The sequence below is a fragment of the Watersipora subatra genome, chromosome 2 (genome assembly GCF_963576615.1).
Source record: "Watersipora subatra chromosome 2, tzWatSuba1.1, whole genome shotgun sequence".
Taxonomy (NCBI): Eukaryota; Metazoa; Bryozoa; class Gymnolaemata; order Cheilostomatida; family Watersiporidae; genus Watersipora; species Watersipora subatra.
The window spans coordinates 6,950,382-6,967,894 of NC_088709.1; the positions used below are offsets into that span (position 1 = coordinate 6,950,382).

The 17,513-nt window shown below is 34.4% G+C and overlaps 1 protein-coding gene across 1 annotated transcript; it reads right to left on the minus strand.

Annotated features, from left to right (window-relative positions):
* Nucleotides 1-1,360: 1,360 nt before the first annotated feature.
* LOC137387813 (uncharacterized) lies at nucleotides 1,361-16,892 on the minus strand. Its single transcript, XM_068074323.1, has 11 exons — nucleotides 16,582-16,892; nucleotides 15,721-15,798; nucleotides 13,221-13,344; nucleotides 12,974-13,047; nucleotides 12,116-12,310; nucleotides 10,540-10,655; nucleotides 9,123-9,264; nucleotides 8,247-8,368; nucleotides 7,598-7,735; nucleotides 3,782-3,843; nucleotides 1,361-2,006 (listed from the first exon to the last, which is right to left on the minus strand). Exons 1-11 carry the CDS (start codon nucleotides 16,804-16,806, stop codon nucleotides 1,645-1,647), a joined length of 1,638 nt encoding a protein of 545 aa, XP_067930424.1. The 5' UTR covers nucleotides 16,807-16,892; the 3' UTR covers nucleotides 1,361-1,644.
* Between the last annotated feature and the right edge of the window lie 621 nt (nucleotides 16,893-17,513).

Below are 17,513 nucleotides of genomic sequence, written 5' to 3' on the forward strand. Positions count from 1 at the left end.
TGTATTTGTTGGCCCTCTCAAATATGTATTTCCGCTTATTAAAACATCCCTCTAGCTGCCGCTTTTATAGCTGTTATACCTGCCATTAAGTTTGTATTTGTTAAAGGTTTACTCGCAACAAAATTCATATTACAGCTATTTCATATGAAAAGGTTCATCACGTTTTACTCTGCTGTGTTGTAGGTGCAAAGTATAGGGAAATGTGATTACAAGCTCAAAAACGAACAATTATAAAAACGGCTGTAGGTTGGAATCCCTTTATTTCGATGACGTACTCAACTCGATGTGGTTATTGTTTTGACACGCGATGTTATTACCTGAAATGAAAGACTGATAAAAAGCTCAATAAAACGTCTGGCAGTACTATTTTATGACCAACATTTTGGATTTTGCCGAAAAACCCTTATCGAATATAGATGCTCGCTACTTTACTGTTTCGTTTTAGCCTGGTCTAATCATCTAGTCGTAACCTGATCATGTAACCCATATTTCTGGCCAAATAGCGCGAACAACTTCTGCAGCATTTTCCGACCATCACAGGTGACCAACAGGCTCTTCATGTTTATCAGAGGATGATATGCACCCCATCGAGCTAAGGTTAAAAAATTAAACTGACATTGAGGCTAGGTTCTGAGACATCAGTGCTCAAAGTGACAGCATTACAATAATAATGAAATAGATGCATAAGGACAATAGACATGGTTTTATTGAATGCGTGAAGTTTATTTGTGAAAATATTTCGACAAATGAGATTGCATGAATGTGTAAACAGAAGCACATCGTGTTCAACTATGTCACATTGAAGTCGTTTTGAGAAGTAATTCAACCTATGGCAATTTTGTGATGGGTGCGATTAACTGTTCGTTTCTGAGCTTTTAAGACCTTATAATCACATTTCCACATATTTTACATCGACAACACAGCTGAGTAAAACATGGTGAAGCTTTCAATACCAAATAACTGTAATGTAAATTTTGTTGCAAGTAAACCTTTAAGCTTGTCAGGCATAGCTTCAGTTACATAGTCAAACAGTTCACTCTAGGAACACCGGCTGAAGAAGGCAGCACCGAATGAACACAACTTCTCTATCGCAATATATACTCATTTGTCGGGTTAGAAATTGTAGCTGATAAAGACTTCAACCCTCTCCAATGCATGACATGAGCTGACTCCTGGATCTGTTGCAAGAGAATTTTGTAAAACTTCAAAATAATCTTTTTCACAGCTGCATGGTTATAGCAAAGTACTTTCAAAAGAGTTTAACTTCATATACTGTCTAGTTGCTATACAGTAATGAAGGAAGTCCATCAGTGATTGTTTCAATATGCTGCCAAAGAACAATTTTGTTTATGATGTGTATAAATTTTGAATCAATTTGCTGCAATGCGGATGGAAATACAATGGCATGCAATAATACAATAAATACAATGTAGCTTTTGTTAAACTTAATGCATGGGGCATGTTAGACAGCTTTTCATAAAATTCAAGATTAATGCAACAAGTGAAACACAGCAACTACAAAATTTATGCTGAAAATATGTTTGTGAGGTAGCAGAAATTATTGGATGCAGCTGACAATGTGCCCTATCTGTTATGCACGCTATGCATTGCACAAAGCTTAGGTACATAGACAGCCCGCTTTGGTCAGTCAGAAAAATTGCAGAGTGTGAAGTCAGAAATGCCGTCTGCTGAAGGATGGTCATCAAATTTCAAATGTTTCCTTGAGTCACAGTCGTAGCGTTGTTCACCTCCAATCACTACATCGGAATAGCTTGGCTGCGTGAAGTCTATGAGGTTTATGTTCTCCGCCGCCTCCATCGTCTCATCTAATTGTTCAGGGGAAAACAGGACGATCTTCTGCGAGATGCTATCTACTGTTCTTGTTTGTAACCAAGACAGTCTGTCTCTATCGTCCATCGAGCTCCACATTTCCGCAAAAGAGCTCACAGCTCTGCTGTAGGTCTCAGGGTTTTGACGAATACTTTCCATAAGAGAACTTTCTATACCTGTAAGCAGTCAGCACATCTAAAGCTGCCTCTGAGCCTTAAAGAGCTTTTATGAGCCACTGACAGCAAAATTGCTTGTCGTATTTTTGTGCTACATAAATACATAAATATACATGTATCCTGTACCACACAACATCGGGCAATCAAATAATACGAGGCTTAAGTGGTGAGAGCTAGTACAAGTGCATTTACTAGCAGCAGTGAGTTCAAACCCTAGTAGTCACACTGATTTTTCAATAGATTCCATTATTGAAAAGTAAACAGCCGTTATTGTAAATCCATGATTGGATTGGTAAATCAAATTGTGTTGCTAACATGAACTAAGTATTGCATTTAAACTACGTACACACTACGTGAGACACCGACCGTCTGTAAACAAGCTTGGGTCTAAGTGTACAAAGATGCCGAACCTGGGAATAGCTGTGAAAATTAAATTTGTGAATATTTCTATTACATAGCTGCTTAGTTTCGCATAATTATATTAAAACCGGGACAAACTGGAGTATGAAGCCAATTGCTTTTAATTTGATTGGCTATGAACTTTAATATTGATAACTGGTGCTATTCTTGCCTTCAACAGTACCACAGCAACGTATCTAAGGCTCTAAGCATTGTGAATCAGCTAAGAAAATATAAAACTATTTGGGCTGAGGGCATAAATAAATAGAGGTATATGATAAATAGAGGTATATAATAAATAGAGGCATATAATAAATAGAGGTATATAGCATAGATAGAGATGTATAATAAATAGAGGTATATAATAAATAAAGGTATATAATACATTGAGGTATATAATAAATAGAGGTATATAATAGAGGTATATAATAGACAGAAGTATATAATAAATAGAGGTATAATAAATAGAGGTATAATAAATAGAGGTATAAAATAAGTAGAGGTATATAGTACATAGATGTATATAATACATAGAGGTATATAATAAATAGAAGTATATAATAAATAGAGGTATATAATATATAGAGGTATATATCTAAAGCTGTCCGACTCACAGAGGCTGAAAAGATGGCTAAAATCATTGAAGACTTATGGCCTATGATAAAAGCTATAATAAAATTGCAACAAAGCAACATAAAGGTAGATGGAATATCTTAGAAAACTAGATATCTCAAGGAAGTGCAACTAAACTACTGTATGATTATAATGCATGAGTTTGAAGCCAATAAAAAGGAATATTTTTTAAAGCACTTAAATTTCCTCATTGATCCTTTTCTCATCGGTACAGTGTCAAGAAAGATTACAAGATCAGCAATTTATTATATACATTGTAGTAGATAATATAGTAGATTTGTCTCAATGGGAGAGGTAGAGCATACTACAGATGACAGGTCTGTGTAGAAGCAAATGCAGATCTCTTTAAGCATTGACAAAGTAACTTCAGCCAGATATTTATTAAAAATCTTGTGTCGCTTTACATCTCGAAGAAAAAAAACGACAACTATCTAGGGCATAGCTGAGGTGCTGATAGAGTGTAGGTAGTCCAGGTTCCTCTACTTAATTTACACAAGGCAAAATTTAGGTTAACTTGCCATAATTTTTATCATTTTATATTTTGCTTTTCTCTATTTTTTATCTCATTTCATTGTCAACAACGAAACTGTGATGCTTTGAGATACTTTGAATGTCAAATGTTGAAAATAACCGTTGATGAAAAGTCAAAAAATATTTTATTGAACTTTACACACTCGTTAACGAAAATTTAGTAAGTGGAGGTTTATCTATGCATGCAAAGATAGATAACATAGCTCACCAACCTGCCAGTGCAGCTTGTCTTATGCGCTCCTTCTTACTGAGTTCCCCTTTACATCCTTTCTTACTTACACTAGATCTACAATAAGCCAGAACATCTGATCAGTAACTACTAGTAATATACCTGATCAGTCACTAGTAATAATATACCTGATCAGTAACTACTAGTAATATACCTGATCAGTAACTACAAGTAATATACCTAATCAGTAACTACTAGTAATATACCTGATCAGTAACTACTAGTAATATACCTGATCAGCAACTACTAGTAATATACCTGATCAGTAACTACTAGTAATATACCTGATCAGTAACTACTAGTAATATACCTGATCAGTAACTACCAGTAATATACCTGATCAGTAACTACTAGTAATATACCTGATCAGTAACTACTAGTAATATACCTGATCAGTAACTACTAGTTATATACCTGATCAGTAACTACCAGTAATATACCTGATCAGTAACTACCAGTAATATACCTGATCAGTGACTACTAATAATATACCTGATCAGTAACTACCAGTAATATACCTGATCAGTGACTACTAATAATATACCTGATCAGTAACTACTAGTACTATACTTGATCAGCAACTACTAGTAATATACCTGATCAGTAACTACTAGTAATATACCTGATCAGTAACTACCAGTAATATACCTGATCAGTGACTACTAATAATATACCTGATCAGTAACTACTAGTACTATACTTGATCAGCAACTACTAGTAATATACCTGATAAGTAACTACCAGTAATATACCTGAGCAGTGACTACTAATAATATACCTGATCAGTAACTACTAGTAATATACCTGATCAGTAACTACTAGTAATATACCTGATCAGTAACTACTAGTAATATACCTGATCAGTAACTACTAGTAATATACCTGATCAGTAACTACTAGTAATATACCTAATCAGTAACTACTAGTAATATACCTGATCAGTAACTACTAGTAATATACCTGATCAGCAACTACTAGTAATATACCTGATCAGTAACTACTAGTAATATACCTGATCAGTAACTACTAGTAATATACCTCATCAGTAACTACCAGTAATATACCTGATCAGTGACTACTAATAATATACCTGATCAGTAACTACTAGTAATATACCTGATCAGTAACTACTAGTAATATACCTGATCAGTAACTACTAGTTATATACCTGATCAGTAACTACCAGTAATATACCTGATCAGTAACTACCAGTAATATACCTGATCAGTGACTACTAATAATATACCTGATCAGTAACTACTAGTACTATACTTGATCAGTAACTACTAGTAATATACCTGATCAGTGACTACTAGTAATATATCTGATCAGTAACTACTAGTACTATACTTGATCAGTACCTACTAGTAATATACCTGATCAGTAACTATTAATAATATACCTGATCAGTAACTACTAGTAATATACCTGATCAGTAACTACTAGTAATATACCTGATCAGTAACTATTAATAATATACCTGATCAGTAAATACTAGTATTATACCTGATCAGTAACTACTAGTAATATACCTGATGAGTAACTATTAATAATATACCTGATCAGTAACTACTAGTAATATACCTGATCAGTAACTACTAGTAATATACTTGATCAGCAACTACTAGTAATATACCTGATCAATAACTACTAGTAATATACCTGATCAGTAACTACTAGTAATATACCTGATCAGTAACTACTAGTAATATACCTGATCAATAACTACTAGTAATATACCTGATCAGTAACTACTAATAATATACCTGATCAGTAACTACTAGTAATATACTTGATCAGCAACTACTAGTAATATACCTGATCAGTAACTACTAGTAATATACCTGATCAGTAACTACTAGTAATATACCTGATCAGTGACTACTAATAATATACCTGATCAGTAACTACTAGTAATATACCTGATCAGTAACTACTAGTAATATACCTGATCAGTAACTACTAGTAATATACTTGATCAGCAACTACTAGTAATATACCTGATCAGTAACTACTAGTAATATACCTGATCAGTAACTACTAATAATATACCTGATCAGTAACTACTAGTAATATACCTGATCAGTAACTACTAGTACTATACCTGATCAGTACCTACTAGTAATATACCTGATCAGTACCTACTAGTAATATACCTGATCAGTAACCACTAGTAATATACTTGATCAGTGACTACTAGTAATATACCTGATCAGTAACTACTAGTAATATACCTGATCAATAACTACTAGTAATATACCTGATCAGTAACTACTAGTAATATACCTGATCAATAACTACTAGTAATATACCTGAGCAGTAAATACTAGTATTATACCTGATCAGTAACTATTAATAATATACCTGATCAGTAACTACTAGTAATATACCTGATCAATAACTACTAGTAATATACCTGATCAGTAACTACTAGTAATATACCTGATCTATAACTACTAGTAATATACCTGATCAGTGACTACTAATAATATACCTGATCAGTAACTACTAGTACTATACTTGATCAGTAACTACTAGTAATATACCTGATCAATAACTACTAGTAATATACCTGATCAGTAACTACTAGTAATATACCTGATCAGTGACTACTAGTAATATACCTGATCAGTAACTACTAGTAATATACCTGATCAATAATTACTAGTAATATACCTGATCAGTAACTACTCGTAATATACCTGATCAATAACTACTAGTAATATACCTGATCAGTAAATACTAGTATTATACCTGATCAGTAACTATTAATAATATACCTGATCAGTAACTACTAGTAATATACCTGATCTATAACTACTAGTAATATACCTGATCACTAACTACTAGCAATATACCTGATCAGTAACTACTAGTAATATACCTGATCAATAACTACTAGTAATATACCTGATCAGTAACTACTAATAATATACCTGATCAGTAACTACTAGTAATATACCTGATCAGTAACTACTAGTAATATACCTGATCAGTAACTACCAGTAATATACCTGATCAGTAACTACTAGTAATATACCTGATCAGTGACTACTAGTAATATACCTGATCAGTAACTACTAGTAATATACCTGATCAATAACTACTAGTAATATACCTGATCAGTAACTACTAGTAATATACCTGATCAGTAATTACTAGTAATATACCTGATCAATAACTACTAGTAATATACCTGATCAATAACTACTAGTAATATACCTGATCAGTAACTACTAGTAATATACCTGATCAGTAATTACTAGTAATATACCTGATCAATAACTACTAGTAATATACCTGATCAGTAACTTACTAGTAATATACTTGACTAGCAACTACTAGTAAATATCTATATTATAGTTTTCAAGACATACAAATTTAAAATTATATACTAGCAAATGATTAGAGAATTAATTTACTATATTAGTAATGTACAATTTTTAATGAATGCCATACTATAATGAAAACAAAACAGTGCACTTAATACCTCGATGTTGAATACAAAAAAGATACTACCGTGGCAATACAACACATCAAAATATATAATATAATAGACCATTTCTACTCTCACATTTTCAGGTGTAGAATGGCCCAGCAAATCAAAACAATTCTTTAAGTTACACCGAAACAATGAGACTAGAGTGTGAACTATTGCTTTACCTGCGACGAATTATTAGTATATTTTTAGAAAAAAACATGAATGAAACTATCAACGAAGAAACTACAAATGGGAGTATTATTTGAGTACTCTTATTCTCTATGCATAATGCAGAGCCACTTTCAAATAATTACTCACCCAGGATCTTCCATCGGAAGGAATTGTTTGAGTGATGTGATTCCTTTCAAGCCTTTGTTCCAAGGAACTTTAGGTATTCTTGATTTAGGGGGCTTCAATACCTTTCCATAGTGTGCCATGCAGAACGTCTTCCATACACTGGACAAAAACACAATGGGTGGATGAGCTTAGTAATGCTGGATGAAAAAGCGAATGAGTCATTCTTAACTAGTCAGATCAAAAAAATAGCACAAGGCAGCAAGCAAACGCTGTCATAATGAACATATGACATATGAACTTGTTGCATTTTCTATATCAGTGAAAACATTTTATATCATACAACATGATTTGTCAGCAATTATACATGCTGATATCTAGGAACCAAATAAATTAAATTACAAGCTGTAGGACACAACAGGAAACTAACATGGGAATGATGGGTAGACTAACTAGGAGCCCAAAGTTATTAATGTAGTTGGTGTCAACACCTCCCATCCCCTAGCTGTGTACTCATATCAAATTTAGTTCCAAACAGTTGATATGTCACTGTAACTAACAAGTTCTTATTAAATTGCCTATCAAAATCTCCCAGTTTTGAAATGTCCCATATACATACAATTGGTTGGGTAGGTAAAGAAGTGAAAGATATAATCATACAGCCATGGAGCACCTGTAGAAATAGCCCTTGTCCGGACACAAGGATCTGTTGCACAGCATCTCGTTGTATTTTTCGCCATATTCACTTTTCAGATCTTGGTAGTGCCTCAAATAAGCATCTGATATACTCATACCCTATATTCAGCGCCAAAGGAACGCAGTTAGGTAAAATTGAGAACCAATAGAATACCATCACATGCCAAGAGCACCAATTATAGATGAAAAACACATAGCCTGATGAACCAAAAAATATCATCACATAGTCTGGGAGGCTGATAGAAAGAAATATTGTGGCTCAGAATCTCCATAGAATGCTATTACATAGCCTGGAATGCCAAAATAATATCATTACATGACCAGGAGCGTCAACAAATGAACATCGTGAAACTCAAGGGGGCAATAGAATACTATCATGCGGCATAAAGATTCAATAAAATACTAATGTGTGACCAAGCAAACCAATGAATACCATAACAAGGCATAAGAAGCCAACAGAATCATGTGGCAAGGCAATGGAAGCCGATAGTATACTGTAGAAGGTCATTGGAAGCCAACAGAATGTCATAAGAAGACTTAGGGAGACAAGAGAATACATAAAAAGGCATGGGTAGCCAATAGATGGCCACCAAATAGCAAGAGAGCCAATAAAGTATCACCACATGGCCTGGGCAGCCAACAGAACAACCTAAGGAGGCTTGGGGCGTCACTAGAATATCATAGTATCACACATCCTACGAATAGCAGACTATCTGAATAAGCTATAAACACTTCCTAACTATGGAAAACTTGAACGACAGACGAGACATTACGCAGAGACCATAGCAGCAAGAGCAGAGTTGACGTGAAGTAATTAAGTAAAACAGTAGAAACAAAGGTAAATACAGCAAACCTGTTCAAAGAAATTTAGGATCTTTATCTGAATGTCTTTCCGAACAGACATGTTCCTGAGACTCTCCTTGGCTGTGTGATTGTGTACGTAGCGAAACCGAACTCGGCATCGAAAGCGTTCCCTAATGGCTTTGAATGCAGCCCTGAAACAAAGAGCAGAATGGTGAGTATACACAGCAACACCATTATTCTCAACGTAACTTATGCAGGGTTCTAGCCCCAACAACCAACCTTAACCATCTTAATATATGAGCTTTTGAAAATTACTATCTTAATCTCTGACCTGGAGGTCATCAGTCCGACGATCGGTATCGAAGTTGGTACAAGTGCTACATATTTATAACAGTGTTGATGATGCTAGTTGCTGCCCATGACCCATGAACTTGTACCCACTGATGCTATTGCCACCTAATTCCATTTGTTACTGATCAGAGTGCAAAAAGCCCTCGCAGATGTAGTTTCAAAAAAATTAAGATTTCCAGCTATTTTTGATGAATCTTCAACAGATGCTTTCTAGGTCAAGGCCAAAATTTTTATTATATTACAGATGATAGAGTGCAATGTGCAGTCAGAATTAAATAAACTAATTTAATCCTGAAGTGTAGAAATACAAAGCAAAAAGTATGATGAATCCCTTGTCATCAATTGCCTGTGCTAGCTGACGAAGTGGCCTTCATCTCCAGTAAATATGTTCAATTTGATAGATTTAATTGCAAAGGATACAACAAGTATTTATCTTTGGGTAAACATATGCAATAAACATCACACTTGCTCAAATCATCAGACAAACTCAAATATACAAACCAATCATCAGACAAGTTCAAATATACAGACCAATCATCAGACAAGTTCAAATATACAGACCAATCATCAGACAAGTTCAAATATACAGACCAATCATCAGACAAGTTCAAATATACAGACCAATCATCAGACCAACTCAAATATACAGACCAATCATCAGACAAGTTCAAATATACAGACCAGTCATCAGAAAAGTTCAAATATACAGAGCAGTCATCAGAAAAGTTCAGATATACAGACCAATCATCAGACAAACTCAAATATACAGACCAATCATCAGACAAGTTCAAATATACAGACCAGTCATCAGACAAGTTCAAATATACAGACCAATCATCAGACAAACTCAAATATACAGACCAATCATCAGACAAGTTCAAATATACAGACCAGTCATCAGATAAGTTCAAATATACAGACCAATCATCAGACAAACTCAAATATACAGACCAATCATCAGACAAGTTCAAATATACAGACCACTCATCAGACATGTTCAAATATACAGATCAATCATCAGAAAAGTTCAAATATACAGACCAATCAGCAAGCAAGTCCAAATATACAGACCAATCATCAGACATATATAAATAAGAGAAGACATCATCACTTGCCCTTTAGAGATTTTTGGAGGGTCTACTTTAATAGCAAGCATGCTCCGGCATCCAAAATCTTTACCTTTCATAGTTTTACGGTTTGTCCCCTGATTCATATGGCACCTCAAGTCGACCTGCCCCAAGATGATCCACGAGGTGATGAACAGCTTTATATGTCAAATTATATATTGACAGCAAACAAAATGTAATTATATGATACAATAAAAATCATGAAAAATACCACAAATGGAATAGACAGCGAATAAAAAAGAGCAAATGAACATGACGCTAGCTGTGATAACTGGTATCTGTGACCTAACACACAGGTCCGTTTGTACCTTCAATCCTCAATTTAGTGTCTTAAATGGGATAGCAAAATAATAAGGAATGAAATATGCACAACATGTTCTCACATGCAACACTGTGTAGCCCAAGTAGTGTGAGCACAGCTAGAAACACTACCATTTTGCGTAGGTATGCCAACTCTCATGTTGGACGCAGCCAGCCATAATTGATATCCTTGGTCAGAAATAGAATAATTACACAGACATAAACTAAGACTAGGAAACAAACATTTAATCCATAGATCAGAGGGTTTCACTTATTTCTAAATAATTTGTTTTTAAAACCAGTTTCAAAATTGTAAAAATATTCAAATATAAGCAAACCTCGATTTTCAACCATAACCTGTCCCAGAAAGCTTTTTGAATAGCGGTTTGTTGAAATTCCAAAACTATTTCTTCATTATAATTAATGTAAACAATTTTAATGCATTGCAAGTGTAGAAATTAAGGATTTGTTATTATGATACACCATAAACTGTACACACATGTAATAAGAGAACAGGTAATATATAAAATACAGCGGTTGTCACAAAAATCTATTTATATAATACTATCATAGGATGGACAATGTACTGTACTATACAGCTGTATTCGTACCCCAGACTTGTTTACTCAGGGTCTTGTGTACTGTATATCATAAAAAGGGTACAAATAGACTGTGTGTTTTATTTTAATAAAAGGGTATCCTATCTAAGATTATAAAAACAACAAACATTTCATACATTTTTTTACCTAAATAAATGTAAACATCGAAGTAATGAAGGCCAACTTATCCTAAGGCTTGATCTAAAAGACTCTAATGAAAGAGCCCAGTATCCTAACAAAGGTAATTTAAAATGAAGCGCACAGCAGAAACGTTTCTTCTCTTTTATTTTTATCAATTGTACCACAAAAAATCAAAACACTGTATGATATTGAAGGCCTTTGCAATGGTACAAGGTAGCCAAATCTTGGAGAAAAAAATCACAGAAATTTCAATGAATGATACAGTTACATATTCTATCCTTGATTGGGTAAAAAATTGGTACATCCAAAAACATTTCTTATTTTTACTGACTTCTTTCGGGTTGGTTGAAAACCGATTTTTTTGTTGAAGTCCAAGGCGTAAAAATCTCAAATTTTCTGGTTTATGGTTGAGATCAGAAATGTTCGAAAATCTAGTTAACTGAATCTTAAATCTAAAACTTAAAATGACACTTACAATGAAGATTAGATGTCAACACATTACAAGTGTGAAGAGTCTAAGTTACCTTGTACACTCCTTCTTTAGTTCCTTTGTAAGTTTTCCATACTCTGTAGTGCACATTGCATATGAATTCAAGGGCCTCCAACCAAGACCGCATGGATTCCTTACAAGTCAGCCCAGTCATTCGGAATATCACAAGGTCACTGCCCTCCCTGCCGGTGTAATTGTAGCTGTATTTTTCAGACTTTGGCAGGTATTTCTAGAGAATAAACACCAACTATAAATTAAAAAATGGTATTTCTGGAAGATAAAGTTTAATTTAAGTTGAACATTGGTATTTCGTGAAAACAACCTAATTATATGTTGAATTTATACAAAACAGTTCATTTGTTAAAAACTAGTACTAGTATACATTCTAATTACAGTTCATCTTTCGGAGTGAAAGTTTATTTTGTTTTAAATAGATTGAGTCTTATTAAAATGTGGTATTATAAGATAAGCCAGTTCTACATGAATGTAGTATTTCTAAATAGTACTGATCAACTTTAGATTAAAAGATACAGTTGATAATCTGCAACAATTAATGTTCAAGGCGAGTGTCAGCCTTCTGTATGTAGTTTTCTGACCATAATGTTTATGTACAAATATAATACTTTTCAACATGATTGTTTGAAGGATCTAGAACTTATTTAAATCTCCTCCGGGCTCCAAGAACCGAGTCATACTCATGGCTGTACCACATCAGAATAAAACCAAGTCAAATACAGGTTCTTGCTAGGTTACGACTGCGGTATTGGAGAAGCCAGATACTCACTAATATAAAAATTTACTTGAGAAACTAATGATAATATAAAACGGTAGGTTTTTCCTACAAGCATACACACTTTCAATAACATTATCGACAGACCATGAAATCCAATACCTCTCGAAATGCGTTGAAGTCATAGAAATCCTCCTCTGTAGTTTGTGTGTCATGCTCTTTATAGACCACCTTCCCTGTAAGAAACACCAGACCAGACTTTAAAGTCTGCATACAATGAATTTAAATTATCCTATAAAACTCATATACTTGAAAGTTTACAAATAGTATCAGCTCATTAACACAAAACAGAAATACCAGATAAGGGTAACATACATAACACCGGCTTATTAACACAAAACAGACATACCAGAAGAAGGTAACATAATTGTTCTGGCAGCTCCCAGTCTGTCCCAACCAATAAGTTGTGGTTCGTTTTGGTGTATCGGACCAATTTCAGTTGGTACATCGTGTGAAGTAGAGATTCCTATGGTCTAAAGTAGACACTCTCTAGCAATCACTAAAATCTAAACAAAAAATACACTCACGAGCACATTACTTCCTCCAAACTTTTGATACAGGTTCTGAGTAGGTTAAGCCACCTTGCAGCGTCCTTAGTAAATTCTTGTTAGCGTAACATATTGAGAAGCGTAAAACTATTTGATACGATTTCTTTCATAATAATTGATGTCAAAAGCTCTATAGAACCTAAATGTATTAGTTATTAACATTAGGGTTCTTATAGAGCTAAGGGATTCTTCAGTACTTGTTTCTAACAACCTCTAACTGCTTTTAGAGCTTTAGATTTGTAAAACCGATATTAGGGACCTATTCAGCTGTACCACTGACATTTCTTTAACCACACATGCCTGCCTAAGAAACTCTACCTTGGAACGGTTCAGCTATTTTCTGTAGCAGAACGATAGAAGCACATAAAACATGATATAAAAGCCTCTACAAATCATTGAAATGATAGATACACGCAGACCTGTTATCGGCAAAGTTCACATCAGATATACAATGTTGAACAAGTACTTAGGTGATAAGTACATGTAGACCTGGTTTTCACACTGAGCATCATACTTGTTATTAAATGCTGAATGTATTTGGAAGGCTGTTGTCAGAACTGACACATGTCTGATCAAAGGAACTTTCAGTTGATCAGTTACGTTGTCAGTACTGGCAAATTTTCACCTAACGTGTATTTTGTTAGCCAATAGAAAATAAACACTTTCATTTCACAACTAGGCATCGAGTTTTTCCGTTTACAGCCTGAAAATTCAAAGCTTATGTAACAGGACTTTATTTTTTATAGTAAATGAAGCTATATGCAAACTGATCTAGCAGTTTCATTTCTGATGCTATCATACTACTGGATTTCAGTAAAATAATCACTTCTTCCATCATCGGCAAAATACATGCACATGTACTGTAAACTAGCCATGTATGTATTTATTCCTACTAGCGAGCCTAGGTTATAAAGGAGTTGGCTAGTTTTATATGAAGTCTGAAATGTGGATCCCACAGTTACTAAAGGTTGATTATATGAATTTAATACTGGAGTGTTTCTCTGCCAACACCAATATTTTTTTATGAGGCTTCAACTCCACCTGTTGGTTGATGGTCAAGCGTTTTACATCTCCAAAATTGCTAATGAGTTCCAAAATAAATCAGTAGACACAAATCGGCTTGGCATCGATGATCACTAAGCTTCCATTGCACACCCATTGAGTTACCTCGCGATGAGTGTTTCATCGAAAATTTGTGTGTTGCGGATTAACACGGGTGCCTTGTTAAAAATGATAAAGTATTCGACGCCAGAAGTCATGCTGGCCCACTTTTAACTGCTCAAATCGAAATAGGAATGACTGAAGTGTGGAAATGTTTTAAATGAAATAGCCTGCGAAGGACTTTCTAGCACATCATTCGCAAGTGCCATTTTCAACTTTCACAAGCATGAAACAATTGATAAAAATTTGTGAGCAATAAAACTTGCAGGTCTTGCCATTTCTATCTTGTGGATCGACTGTGTCATTCTGTTACACTCAACTGAAACATTGAGTGTAACAGGAAAACACTGGACTCTCATGCATATTACTTAATTTCTTGATTTGTACCTGGCTACTTTTGATAGTTAAACTAGTAGAAAAAAGTTTTGTTTTAAATTTCATTTGTTTTAAAGATGATCAGCAAATGAGTTTGCAGCAAAAGAAATATGATCCAAAATAAGCTGAACGAACCAGCTATAAATAAACAACATAATACAATTCAGAGGAATTTAATAATGTAATTTGGCATATGTAATCTTTTCTCCTTGATCAAGCTACTCTGATGAACTAATGGCTGTTCTCGCTTGCACACCTTCAGTACATGCTAAACCAATTCTGCCATTCATTTGGTTGCAAACCTATATAAGTTTTAATTTAATTTTGTTTCGGTTAATAGAACAACTATATAATTAATGTTTGCTAATAACTAAACGGTCATCAAATGCATTATTTCACTTGTAACAACTGTTTAGTATCCAACCAAGGCTTACATCAAATGTTGAAAAAAATCAGTACAAACGATTCCACTAAACATTTTGGAAATTCAAAACCCAACAACTGCAGGTCATTCCATCCCCTCTTCTGTATGAACCAGTTAGTTGACTAGAGCGACAGATTTTTTTTAAAAATTTGATAACAAGAATGTTACGAATTTAATTTTTATTTTTGGCCAGCTAAAATTGTCTTAGACCTTTAGCGTATATAACCACAGAGAATTTTACAACATGTAAAACCTGTAACATAAAAGAATTGATGCGGTACAATAAATTTCAGCAGCTTTCAAACACTTGTAGACCTAGTGTAGGTAGATAGTGTACTTACTCTTTTCCATTTATGGGTTGAACTGTCTGGTAATAAAGCTTCGGGTTGAATAGTGAAATCCACATCTTGTTGGTCCAGCTACACAATAGTAAACAGATAAGAATGTAGAAATAGAAAACTGAGCAAATCCACTGTTTATATGCAACGGGTATGTATTCGCGCACTACAGGCTCTTTAAAAAAAAGTAAATTACCACTTTATGCTCCTCAGCGTGTCTCCATATTTTAGCAAAGTAAAAAGAACACAAAGCTTAGAAAACTAATAGAAAAATGAGAGAATATAGGCCTGCATGTATTGTCAATAAGAGAGTATATGCATCGCTTCCTCACTGACTTACTGCAGCTGAGAACAATAAAACATATTGGCCTCTAATGGCTTTAGCTTATTCTCTGATGATACCAAAAGGAATCAGAAGTATCAGCACTAATAAGATAGCGTAAGTAGAGGGCAAATAAATGCACTGCGGTACTCCTGAGGTTGAGTAGCAAACACATATGTTAATTCATTGTCAATTCTGTCATATATTCAAAAGAATTTTCGAAATAGAGCCATTCTTCTCTCTGTGAATTAGTGCTAAATCAAGTACTCCATAATCACGAACAATGAATGCTCTGAACATCTGGTCAGTGCCTTCAGATTGTGCCATGTTAAACTCTCAGAACGCTTACTAACAAGAAAGAAGTATGCTCGACTCCGAACCTCTGATGATGAATAAAAAATAAACATTTTATCAGCGCAATATATACTTACCTATGTTTGTAGAACCCCTCAGTTTAATCACTTCAAACTGTATTTTAGCAAAACCAGAAGTAATAGCGACAACTAGTAACACAAGGTCTACTGAGCGAAAGGAGAACTCACGAGAGAGTTAGGAATGAAGACACCAAGCTCTCCATTCACAATCATTGGTCGCCCTTTCAATGATATCTTGGTGCGTGGCCGATTGCTAAGTAATTGTTCAAGAACATCCTCTGCTCCCGCAGAAGTACCTGCGGATTCGCTAGAGACACCTGGTGCTTGGCTAACTTTGCATAATAATGCTTGACTGTTCCTCTGAGGTGGTGCAAGTGTTACAACTCTCGGCATAGGTTGAGTTAAATATTTACTAGATGCTTGTTTGGTATTTTTTGGCAAGATGACTGTTGTACTGGGTAGAGTAATGTGTACAGGTTCTGATAAAGCATCTGTACTGACTACTGCGGAACCTTTCGCCTTACCCGCATCCATCTAAAATCAGAAACCCAAAAGCTGAATCTGACATATTTCAATACAAACTGAACAAATGCATTCATAAGTAATATTGCCAAAATATAGACAAGAAAATGAGAGCCACTGATTGCCAGTACCATAATAGCAGCTCTACACATATAAAATATATTGATTTATATATTTATGCTGTTATGGTACTTTAAAGGTTGACTTGCAACAAAATTCACATTACAGTTATTTGATATGAAAAGATTCACCATGTCTTACTCTGTTGTGTTGTAGGTGCCAAATATGTGGAAATGTGATTGCAAGCTCTTAAAAGCTCAAAAACGAACAGTTAATCGCAGCCACAAAGACTGCCGTAGTTTGGATTCGCTTTCCAAAACGGCTCAAATATGACGTAGTTGTTACAGGATAGTTTCTGTTTACACTTTCATGCAACCTCATTCGTCGAAATATTTTCACAAATATACTTCCCACATTCAATAAAACCATGTCTATTGTTTTTACGCGTCTGTTTTATCGTCATTGTAATGCAGTCACTTTTAGCACTGATATCTTATAACTTACCGTAAAAAATCGTT